The sequence below is a fragment of the Schistosoma mansoni genome, chromosome 6 (genome assembly GCF_000237925.1).
Source record: "Schistosoma mansoni strain Puerto Rico chromosome 6, complete genome".
Taxonomy (NCBI): domain Eukaryota; kingdom Metazoa; phylum Platyhelminthes; class Trematoda; order Strigeidida; family Schistosomatidae; genus Schistosoma; species Schistosoma mansoni.
The window spans coordinates 5,253,450-5,266,119 of NC_031500.1; the positions used below are offsets into that span (position 1 = coordinate 5,253,450).

The 12,670-nt window shown below is 31.2% G+C and overlaps 1 protein-coding gene across 1 annotated transcript in view; it reads left to right on the forward strand.

Moving 5' to 3' along the window:
- Smp_169980 (serine/threonine kinase) overlaps positions 1-10,211 on the forward strand; it is a gene marked incomplete at its 5' end in the record, with an annotated part of 34,120 nt that extends 23,909 nt beyond the window's left edge. The window contains 5 exons of the mRNA XM_018798036.1: positions 4,001-4,125; positions 5,552-5,863; positions 6,040-6,142; positions 8,032-8,168; positions 9,386-10,211. Of these exons, the coding sequence (XP_018653018.1) occupies positions 4,001-4,125; positions 5,552-5,863; positions 6,040-6,142; positions 8,032-8,168; positions 9,386-9,715 (1,007 nt within the window). The 3' untranslated portion in view covers positions 9,716-10,211. The remainder of the gene's footprint in view (positions 1-4,000; positions 4,126-5,551; positions 5,864-6,039; positions 6,143-8,031; positions 8,169-9,385) is intronic.
- Between the last annotated feature and the right edge of the window lie 2,459 nt (positions 10,212-12,670).

Here is a 12,670-nt window from a genome sequence, read left to right on the forward strand (position 1 = left end):
CCCAGAATATTAGAGGTAGTAACAGTGTTAGTGGTCATTTCATTTTAAACTGTCCACTAAGTAGTTGTATTATAATTGACAAGTACACCTCTCATAGCTACACTCTAACAAAAATTTTCCATCGTCTAAATTAGTGACTTTGTTATTGTTAATCCTGCGATTAAACAATAACCTTCTGTTTGATTAGTGGTGATTTACTTCAAAATGATACTTGAAAAATTTTCAAGCCGAAAGGGCCTGCTCTATTCAATGTCGCGTCGTAGAAAATTATCATCATGCATTAAATATCCGTTTGGTAGTAAATCATTTCAATGTATTATTTACCAACTCTCATAAATATCGTTCACGATTTCAAATCCATACATGTTGTGTGTTTTAATCATCTGACTTATTCATTGATATAATTGGCAATTTACTGTAGAATTGTGAAACCTGAGTAATATGCTCTTCATTCAAACAGACTTTCAATCATTTTTAGTTTCATTATGTTTATTGTAAGATCAAACAAAGATTTTTCCGATTTTGAGACTCTTATAATGGTTTTTCTCACTTTTACCAAAGTCTATATATATATATATATATATATATATATATATATATATATATATATAGTTATCATTGATAACCTTTAGTCATACCAATCCTTCACATTCACTTATGTCAATTGTTCCATACTATTTCTTATCTCAATGCTAAAATTCTAATACATATTTGGTTGTAAGCAGCTGACGAGAAACTACGAAATATAATGAATTCATATTATTTTGCATCAATATTTGGTCTTTTATTTCAATTCGATTATAACGATCTTTGTATAAAGCAGCAAGTAATAAGACTCATTGTTTGCCAATTATTGCTAAGGTCTAGAAAGTATCCACTGTATTATCATATGGTGTATACGAATTGACTAAAGTTGAATAATAATACCGACACAATGTGTATCGTGCTCATGGGAAGAGTACATGCCGTTTCCCTACGATTTTGTAGCTAATAAATTAATTTGTGTAACGAAAAGTTACTTATGGATGTTTCATACACATAGTTCCCTTTATCATTTTGTGAAGAGCAAGAACCAAGATTCTAGCAGAATAGCATGAATTCATTTTATTTCGTTTCGTTGTCATCAGCTGCTTATTATCTATGATATTTAAAAATCATTATTACAAAATGCGTTTAAATTACTTACATGAAAGAGTTTAGTTGTAAGTTATGTTGCAAACACATTAGTATATTATAGAAAAGGTGTAAATAAATTTCATAGACTGAATATTGTAAATATATACCTTGTGTAAAAGAAAATTTTACAACATTGATTGTTACAAGAATTTAATCAGCCAGTAACAAGTGATTACATAATGCGTAGACGCTTATAGGAATAAAATGAGTAAGACTCAGTTATTAGAATAAGATTACTAGTCTGGGGGACTTTTATTATTATTATTATTACTATTATTATTGTTTTACTCAACCACACCCATTGTTGAGACCTTTGTTAAAAACAAACAATGTCATTCATTCACACAACTAAATGAATTGCATTTACAAAATTTTTCCCATTTAGACTTATAAAACACTTGTGTACATAACACTTGTTATAATTGAACGTGTAAACAGGTTTTCTTTCTTTAAATTGTTATTTATTTCTTTTCTCCCGTAAACAATGAGGATAAAACATGTGAAGAAGAAAAATAAGGTCAAATTGGTCTATATTTCACCTTTTTCATTCTTGTTTCAATTTTATTTAAGTGTGAACTTTTTTTCTAAATATGAATAGTGTTGACTTAAATAATAAAATAAACTGGAAAGGTGACTATACTTGCAGACAAAGGAAATCGTTGAGTTTTGACACAAAAGAATAAGACAAAATATTGTATAAGAGGTAGGTGTGTTACTAACTTTGGATGGTAACTGGCACTAAAATCCAAGGCAAGCGTGTCGTCTTACTTGGGACTCATCAATTGAATGTACCTGTATTCTAGTAATAATCTTCATATTAAGACTCAAATCTGATACGTTTTGCTTCAAAGGTTAATTCCATTATTCACTGGACTACCGAGTCCAGATAGCCACTTGCTTGTGCGATTAGTATGAATTTTGTTTTTAATGGTTTCCACTTTCCCGTTGTTTGTCTTTACGGACTAAAGTTTATCATTTTCTATTAGTGTACGTATTTTTTGACCGAATTACCCCTATGTTACCACACAAATCCTTACAAACACATCATTTTATGATTACAGTAAGAAGAAAATAGAAAAACTGATTGTCCACAATAGCCTTGTTTTTTATTAAGCTGTATTATCTAAGGAACGAAAATGGTGAGAGATTTGCAAACCTATGTGCTTTCAATAAACTAGTCATAGGTGGCACCATATTCCCACACAAAAACATACACAAAGCCACTTGGATTTCACCGGATCACACTACACAGAACCAAATTGACCATATCTGCATCAATACAAAGTTCAGGAGGACGATGGAGAATGTGAGAACCAGGAGAGGAACTGATATAGCCTCAGATCATCACTTGCTGGCCGCCAAGATGAAATTAAAACTTAAGAAGCACTGGACGATGGGGCGGACAACATTACAAAAGTTTAATACGGCTTTTCTTTGGGATACTGACAAACTCAACAAATTCAAGATAGCCCTCAGCAATAGGTTCCAGGCCTTTCATGATCTACTTAATGGAGAGTGAGCTACCATGGAGAGCAACTGGAAAGGTATCAAGGAGGTAATCGTTTCAACATGTCAGGAGGTTCTGGGCCACAAGGAATAGATCACTGTTGGTACACTGGATAAGATTGAAGGAAGGAGGAACAAGAAGGCAGCAATCAATATCAGCCGAACAAGAAAAGAGAAATCCAAGGCACAAGCTGAATAGACAAAAGCAAACAAGCAAGTGAAGAGGAACATCAGAGCCGACGAATGTGATTATGTGGAAGACTTAGCAATGACGGCGGAAAAGGCTGCAAGAGAAGGGAACATGAGATAATTGTATGATACAACACAGAAGCTCGCTTAAGTAGTTCACATAATTTATTCTTACATAAATGCAATACTAGAATGGTTCACACAAGTATATATATATATATATATATATATATATATATATATATATATATGGGCAGATGTCTTTGCCAGATAAATATTCTACTCTCCAATAGTAAACCTCCAAGCCTTCTATTTTTTAATTACCAAGTGTCCTTATGAACGCATGTAATATGTCTAAACTTACTCGATCTATCACATCTCCCTCTTTGAGATTTCCTCCTATTTGTTTACTTGTACCACTTGATGTGGGAGTTTATCAATATCGTGTCTTTTAAACACTTCCCTTATTAAATTTCTCCTTAGTTTATGATACTTATAGGCTATCTATCTTAAAGTTATCTAAATTACTCTTCTTTATGTATACAAATGCAGAAGAAATCATTTCCATAAGACAATGAGTTTTCTTTCCAGAACTTTTTACATCATAATCCCATTCAACATGGTAATGTGGTTCACGATTGTGTCACAAAGTGACATACAAAACAGGTAAATATTGTGCAATCCCGGTTGTCGTATATCAATTTACTTCACCTTTTGATGCTGTATTTTCCCTCCTCATAATGTGAATATGTAAAGAAGTAGTTTATTCTGTCCTATCATGATCCTGTCTATAAAGAGATTAATACTAAACAATAAAAGATATATATAACTGAAGTTCCCTTTCAAACATTCTCCATATGTAATACCATCACTGAGAAAAATTGTAGGACTTTATATTGAGGAACTAGTATTTGTGTATCAGTTGATATTAAAAAAGATATGTGATTTACATTACCAAGTTACAGTTGGTTTCACTTTTTACTGTGTTATAAAAGTAGGAATGTTGTTGTTACATACTTATAGAGACATTTTTTGTTTTCTTCTTATGTAGCTGTGCACTCAAAATGTGAGGTTTGTTATGATTGTGTTTTGTACTTTTCTGTTTCATCCCATCCCATCTCTATTTTAGGCTATTTAGCCCGTTACCTTATACAAACAATGCTTTCATCTGATCCTAAAGATCGACCAACAGCTGAAGAGATCACTTACTATCCACTATTTTGGTCACCAAATAAAGTCATACGCTTCATATCGGTAAGATATATATATGTATTGTTCTGTTTTTAATTATTTTTAAATTTCATTTTCATTACATATTTTCAATTTGTGATAAATGTACATAACTGTGGATACATTAAATAAATAAATCTGTCTTTGATGAAATGAAAATTTGGATAATACAATGAAAAAATGAAGCTTATCAGGACTATATGATAACATTAACACGATAGGTGCAATTGTATTTACACTAGGGATACTATTGAGGAAAAGATAGAGTTATTGGTTGAAACATTAAGGAAAGATGGTTATTCTTAAGCAGAGGTGAGACTTGACGAAAACTCAAAGCTGTATAATGTCTTTAAAAATAACTTGTTCTCACTTTAAACCTACCCTGTTAATATTGATCCACATTCTTTTCTTTATTATTTCTATTTCCCTTTTACCTTCCAATTTACTTAGTTGGCTTTTTATTTTTCATATAATGACCTCTTAACAAGTATGTGTGTTAAAGATTCCCATTGGGAAAATTAGAACAACCTATGTAAGCGACCAATCGTTTTCAATTAGATCGTCATCAGGCTTGTACTTTTACTTATTATGCTCGGTGACGTATTCTATTTCATTGTGATTATTGACTCAAATCGCCTTGATTGATCTAACATTTTCGTATAAATATTCAAGTTTGTGTGTCCAAATTATTCAAAATGGATTACGTTAATTTATCTCACATAATTATGATTAACTATACTTTCTTATCTTATTATTATTATCATTGTATTTATCAAAGGGACTAATTGTTTTAAATGTAGTTGAAAATTGATAAGATTACATTGTTCAAATAAAAAAATGGCTAAAGGATAAAGCGATTGACCAAATTCAGGTCATCATTGTCTGCTTTTAAGTCATCTTGTAAACTACAATGAAAATGCTCATACTTTAAGGATTAAAAAAGGCAATGCTTCCTTCTTGGCTTGCTTACTCGAAATATTATTTCTCTGTGGTTATATATTGTAGGTTAACTTCTCATGTTAAGGGTGTGAAGTGATTGGAGATCAGCCTACATTCTTTAATAGTTACAAAATTTGAATGCTTCCAAATTGATCGATTAATCCATTTTCGTCTGTTTCAAAATTTTTTTTAATCTTCACTTAACATTACTAATTTGATTGTACGATATTTCACAATATCAACAACTGCCTTATGTTATTTTGTGATAGCGATTACATTTCATATTTAAATGATAAAACCCCCATATTCATCTGAAGAAATGAATATTTACTACCATTTCATTATTATTAGGTGCTCTTCACATTTACTCTACTAAGAAATATTTTGAATATGGTATTGTAACTGTAAAAAAAAAAATAAGAAATAGGGGCATTGGAATTATATACTTTCATTTACTTATTTATATAATTCCTACAATAACCATTATTTCCTTGCTCTCTTTTATATCAAGGAATTATCAAATGTTATGGATATTAAAGATTTGTCATTTGATATTTCTTCTCAAAATTGCACTGCTACTAATCATTCAGTGGACACTGCTGACCGAAACTGCACTCAAGACAATAATGATAATGATAACAATGGGAGTAGTACACCGACTACTATGAGTTATCAGTCAGTTAGACAACTTTCCAATAATTATCATCAACAACAAATGTTAAATGATCTTATTCGTTATACAAATTGGGTGTTTAATGAACATTGGTTCTCTAGGCTGGAATCTGAACTGGTTGATAATTTATTAAGTACTAGAAGCTATCAAGTAAGTCTTTGTGTGTGTATTTGTTTCCATGATGTGAAAACTTAATCCCAGTAATTTTTTTAGAATATACTATATGCTCAATAAAATTACTGTTTAATCAACTATGTTTGCGATCTTATATAAATAACCAAGGTCACAACATTGTTCTTACTGTTTGTTCATTTACTACTCCTTAGGATACTTCTCTTTTATACCTTCTACGTGCTATACGCAATAAACATAACCATATATGGTCATTACCAGAACCTATTCGTGCAATGTATGGTTATAATCAAGAAGGTATGGCAATTTATTGGACAATGCGTTTTCCTGCCCTTCTACCGCTTATCTATGGTTTATGTAATAAACACTTTACTGGTACTATTAATTTTTCGGAATTTCTACCTCCAAAATCAATCTGTAAAGTGTTTGTCGGTGCTCCAAGTAAGTGGTTAAATAGTCTTTTTTTCTCATTGTAAACAGAAATCCTATTTTTTTTTATCAACCACGATTGTATTATATAATATGTTGTATATCTGATTTGTAAATTAAACACAAATATTATAGAAAGAGTAGACTATACATGTTATCAGTTGTTTTCCTCTTTTTTTTCAATACTGACAATCCTACATCGTAAAATTCTTCACATATAAATCAAGAACTGTTTCCTCCTAACTTCAAACTCATCAAGAGTGTAAATTTTCAACCTATTACACTAAATTCTATAATTATAGACAAGAAGTAGACCTAACAGTTAAATTCTAAACTGATTGGAGAATAAGTGATCAAGAAAACGATTTTCTCCAATCGCTTATAAGGTCTTATTATGTTATTTTTCGTAATCATATTGTTGCTTAGTCGTTTTCTTTTTTATTTCAAATCATAACATACTTATTTAAAATTTAATTGTTTTCGTCTTAAGTACTTTTCTATACAAGAAATACATGTACACTCAATGTTATCACTGTAAGGTGAAGTATAGTTTACTTATTCATGTATCATACATGATAAGTAACAAATTTCAGCACATCAGTATATCGTTTTGTATTAATGCACATCTATTTTGAAAAAAAAATGTATATTACATATGGTAAACAAGTGATAGTGATACTTAATAAATACACTATTATTTATGCTTAATTATAGTTTTATGATTAATTAAGTATAGTTTCCATTAAAAATCAATAGTTTATAGTTAAAACAATATTTTCATAGTTGAAATCATGAGTCAATTGAAGCTAGACCACCAAGAAAAACCTGGAAGCACTGGACAGCCGTTTCGTCCTATTGTGGGACTCCTCAGCAGTGCGCATCCACGGTCTCGCCTCGTGCGATTCGAACCCAGGACCTACCAGTCTCGCACCAGAGCACTTAACCGATAGACCACTGAGCCGGCATCCGATGGTGTTATTGTGTAACTTGTTTTAAAAGGCAAATAAATTTTACATAATTAATGAATTTATCTTGAAGTGTTCTATGGGCTTTCTTGTCTATAAATCGGAAAAACAATCACATAAATTCTTTTAGATGAATATAAAGTATTCATCTTTCAAACCCTTATAGGGATACAAATAAATTTTTCGCAACCCTTCAATGTTCCTGGCTAGGGTTCGGATTGGGAAGGAGGAAGAGTAGAATTTATCTTCATGTTATATATAATGTATATTGAGATAATAAAAATGAATGTTTGATACACTTCACACTCTATGATGTCAATAATAACCTCTTATATTTTTCAATACTTGAATGAATAAGGATTGTAATTGTTCAAGTAAATGAATAAAATACCGATAGATAGACTCAACGATAGGATACGTTATGACCAAGCAATAACTTTTCATGAGACAAAGTAGTTGCTGTAAGCCCCAAATTGAAGGGATATTAGAAGAAAAGACAACTGCTAAGTAGAATAAGTTTTTGTTTTCTAAAAAATTTACATGCTTAAATACAAAATATTCAATACAACTGTAAACACGATCCGAAGTTATTTAGTGGATACATAAGCTATATATTGTTCACTCTTCAATATCTTTCTATCACGCTTAATTCTTGTTCCATCATATTAAGAATGGATAAAAATCACATCTTATGTGATACCCGTTTTTTTTAATCGTTAAATTACATTCTAAGCACTATTCGTGAATAGTTACTAACTTTGTTAATAATTTCTTTACTATTGATAAACAAAGCAAATTGTCCATGGTGGCCTATTTGGAATATCTCTAGTACTGATAATAATGAGATAAATGAAATTTCAACTCAAGAGAACAATTCAACAAAACCACATTTTCAGTTTAGCCAAAATGCAAATAAATCAAGGAAGTTAGTAAGTGATTTCATTATGTAATTGATATGCTATATGTTTATAGTTGCTTGTCATTGAATCAACACTTTTTTTAATATTGGAAGTGTGTACATCGTTCAGTGTGCACGATCCAGGTGAAGAGGTTACACTTATTAGACTTTGATACTGTAAGAAAAAATCAAATTAAATCTGCCTTTAACAATCAACTAATAATCATGGTTATTTTTCAAATGTTCAACTCGAAAATAAAACCGGCCAGTTTAAATCATAACACGTATCTGGTCATTGATTGTCTTCAATGAGTTGACTTTGGGAAGTGATATGTCTTGTAAGTTGATTGTAGTTTTTCCCCGTCGCCACTGTTATATTTTGTAGGTTGAACGCTTTATTCGAATCCTAAGCTATTCGGATAACCCCAGGCTAGAACTATTCAACGACTTGAAGACCAGAGAGAAGACACGAGTATGAGAGAAGTACTTTACTACAAGGTTCATTTATGTACAGAAAAACAGGGGTTTTATAGTAATTAAAAGACCTTGAGTTCCCATAGTAGCAGTGTGTTAAACAGCCAATCAGGACCTCGTTATTTTAGTAGCATAGCTTCTAACTAATCGCTGATTGGTTGGGCTCTTTATGAGCCTCTGGAGGCTCTGATAGAGTTTACTGTAAGCCGACTTAACAGGAAGGTAATTATAGAAAAATTCCAATCGAAACTAACAAATTGTAATCATAGTTTAGGATAAAAGTTTGATGAAAGAGAAGGCTTATACAGTATAATTGGCCATTGGCTACTGAAGTTGCTTGTTCACTCCTGACAAGGCTTAATTGTATTACTTGAGATGTTCTTTGTAAATCAAAATGAAAGTATACTCCCTATTGATTATATGATAGGCACGTTTACATCATGCTATGTGACGAAGATTTAAACTTTTATTTACTGGTTTGGTTTTCGTAAGGTTTAGAATATGTTAATTGTGTCTCAAAATGTACCGTTAATAAACAATCTGTATCTGCAGAATATTTAGAACTAATTGCACTAAAGTTGAGTTATTAAATGTATTGACTGATTGGGTTGTTTGAACTTTATCACAAAAGATTTTTTGAGATTGGTTTATTAAAGTGTGATATCTAGTAATTGAATAATGATGAGATACATTTATGCATTGAATAAGTTTACCAAAACATTTATTGTATGGTGTATAATGTTTCTTTCACATACATCCACTTTCTATGTTAAGGATATGAATAGTAGATGGAAACGTGGTGACATTGTCCACCCCTGTTCTTTCGAACCATGTAAACCGTCAGATATAATGAATAAATCAATTGAAGTCTCAGTAAAACATGAATATGATCAAGAATTAAAATATGAGACGATATATCCTAATGAAGTGGATCCCAATGTTGGTGTTTGTAATGATAGTACTGTTGATAGTAGACATCGACGTCGTCGACCTAACCAACCTAAAAAAATTCGTCCTTCTAAAAAACAATTCACTATACAACGACGACAAGATATAATTTCAATCGCTGGAACTGAATTACCTGCCACATATGAGAACAGATAAGTACTTGTGATATAAAACTTTTTTTTTCTTTTGTTATACGAGTTTTCTTATTTTTGTACTTTAAAGGAAGGTTTTATTAAATAACTAATCGTTATACTTAATATTCCTTCCAATGAACTAAACAATCTATTCCTGGTGTCTCATACAACCAATTAGTTTCACCTTCCAAACCAACGATAAACTTTATACGTTTGTGTGCATGTGTGTCTGAGTATAGGTTTTACTTAAATATGTGTGGTGTTTCTCTTCTATTCACTTTTTTTTCCTTCATGTCCGATATTTCTAATTTGTTTTAATTATTTGTACATACTACTCTTAAGTGATAAAAGAGGTTGAAGTGTGCAATTTCTTTGACTCGTTTGTCATTGATGTCCATATTGTTATTTTTTATACATTTTGTTGTTGCTTTTTGGATATTCACAGATATATAACATAAATATGCACCATTTTTTTGTTGTATTTGTAATTTTTAATGGAAATTAATATTTTCTACATCAGTGATCATTGTTTCTCAAGTAGAGATTACAATACAGAAACGACTTATGTTTGTTTGCAGGGTTTCTACGAGATGATACATCACAAACTTTAGTTAGTCACAATTTATTAAATAAAACCAGAACGAACATAGATGCAGAATAATATGAATTCATTATATTTCGTAGTTTCTCGTCAGTTGCTGACAACCAAATATGTATTAGAATTTTAGCATTAGGATAAGAAATAGTATGAAACAATTGACATAAGTGAATGTGAAGGATTGGAATGACAATAGGTTATCAATGATGACTATATATATGTGTGCAAGAACAGGTCGGAGGTCATTTTGGTGTTAGAATGAAGAAACACGAGGGGTGGGTGTTGTAATAATTGAGCGAAGTTCAGAGACAGATAAGATATATTGTGTGATAATTTTAGGGGTGAAGAGTTTGCACAAGAGTCTGATAATTAAAAAACTGGTAAGATGGGTTGTGTAATAATTAAACAAGATTTGATGAGTTCACACAATTAAGGATAGTTGAGTGAGTGGAAATGTACGGGTGAAGGAGGGTGGTTTAAATGTACATAAAATAAGACATTCGGTAATGAAAGAGAGATATAAAAAACTGAACATTAACAAAATAAAACTAATGATCAAAAATTGAATTACCAGGGTAGCAATAGGTTTATTACTGTATCTTTCTTAATACATAGATCAGGTTTGAGCTTTTTTCATCGTAATCGCTTCAGCAAACATAAGAGAAGTAGCATTATTTTGTCTGCTAATAACTTTAAAAGCTTGAGGAATGTCAATGGTATGCCTGGTGTCCATGTTTGTTCTGGCTTTATTTAAATTCATAAAGGGAACTAATTGCACGAAATTTTTGAAAAAACGCCTCCCTGCACACAATTTAATAGTTCTATAAGGGTATTTGTCCGTACTGTGAAGGGCACTTCTTGATGATTAAAAGTGATCTTGTTGACTTAGGAAGAGTGACCTCAGTGTCCAAAGGAAAAACTGCTTAATATTGGTTATACATGATCTTTTTATCACTAACTTAAATTATTGTTGATTTACCAAGTATATTTTGAGTGTAAGTGACTAAAGTGGGCAAAAAACTGCATTACTATAACGATTTATGCGCGGTGGATTGGCAGAACTTCAAGTTCGTTAACTTGGTGTTCATGAGTTAACTTTTGAAACCATTGACTGCTAAAATTGGTTCACAAATTTAATAAGATATTTTCCTGTGCTATAGGAATATTCTACCTGAAGCTTTGAACGCATCATCTTAGTAGGCCACTTATGCGTGTCTTTTATATACGAATTCTTCTACTTTAGCATAACTGAATTTGAACTTAAATATTATATTTGTTATGTTTCTGTAATAAATAAAATCTTTATGAGTAAATAATTATCTCATGACAGTAAAACACCTCACGGAAAAGTACAAAAATGTAACATCAAGCTAACAGTGTAGAAATGAAGCCTATGCATTAGGAAACTACATGAAAATATAAACTGGAGTATGACTAAATCAGTGGACTCGAATTCAGTTAGGTAACGATTAGGCTTTCGTTACGTAGTTTTATTTATTGTGATAATTTGAACTGAGTCTGTGAATCAAGTTTTGTTTTTCCATCAAACAAAACAGCTTAGCCATCGTCAAAAAATGTATTTTAAGAAATTTCAACTAAAATACACAAAGGATCTTTGAAATAATATTCTTTGACCGCGTAATAAGGCTCAAATACGATCTTCTAAAATTTCAGTATTACGCCTAACTTTTCATTAATGCAGCAGTGTCAGATGTGTTTGTATTCTGATCTGTTAGGGTTAGTTAATAACTCTGCTCAGAGTTAACCTAGTTATTATTATTTGCATTACTGTCATTCTTGGCAGTTTATATAATCATTTAACAATTGTGGAAACAGCTTCCAGCTCTATGAATATTAATTTATGTACCGATAGCAAATAAAATTGCAGATTCGAGTTGATTAACATCATTGAGTCAGTCCATTACATCCATCATCTACGGAGCAGATTGATATTAGTATTTTTCTCCGAATGTCACTCTTTATTGTTAACTCAAAATAATTATTTCGTACTTGATAACTCAAATCTTTAATACTAGTTCGCATTCTCCTAATATTAACTATACTCTCATGTGCCTTAGAAGGCTGAGTAAGAACAGATGACACTATAGTTGGTCAGCCCAAAACTTCGTTATGCTTGTCTAAAATATCACCATAATGTCTCAGTATCTTTTATCCGTCAATCAATATTAGGTGACCCGTCAATCAGACAGCAAAAGTATATTTAAGATTTTATTAATAGACCATCACTATTCGTTACTTATTTCAGTGATAACCGGCGAGATCGAGTTCTTTACTTTAAATTCCCGACGGAAAACATGAACCCAATCAAAAAGTAGAGATGTTTAGTCTATCGTGCATTGAGACGTTTCTAAGAGTCTG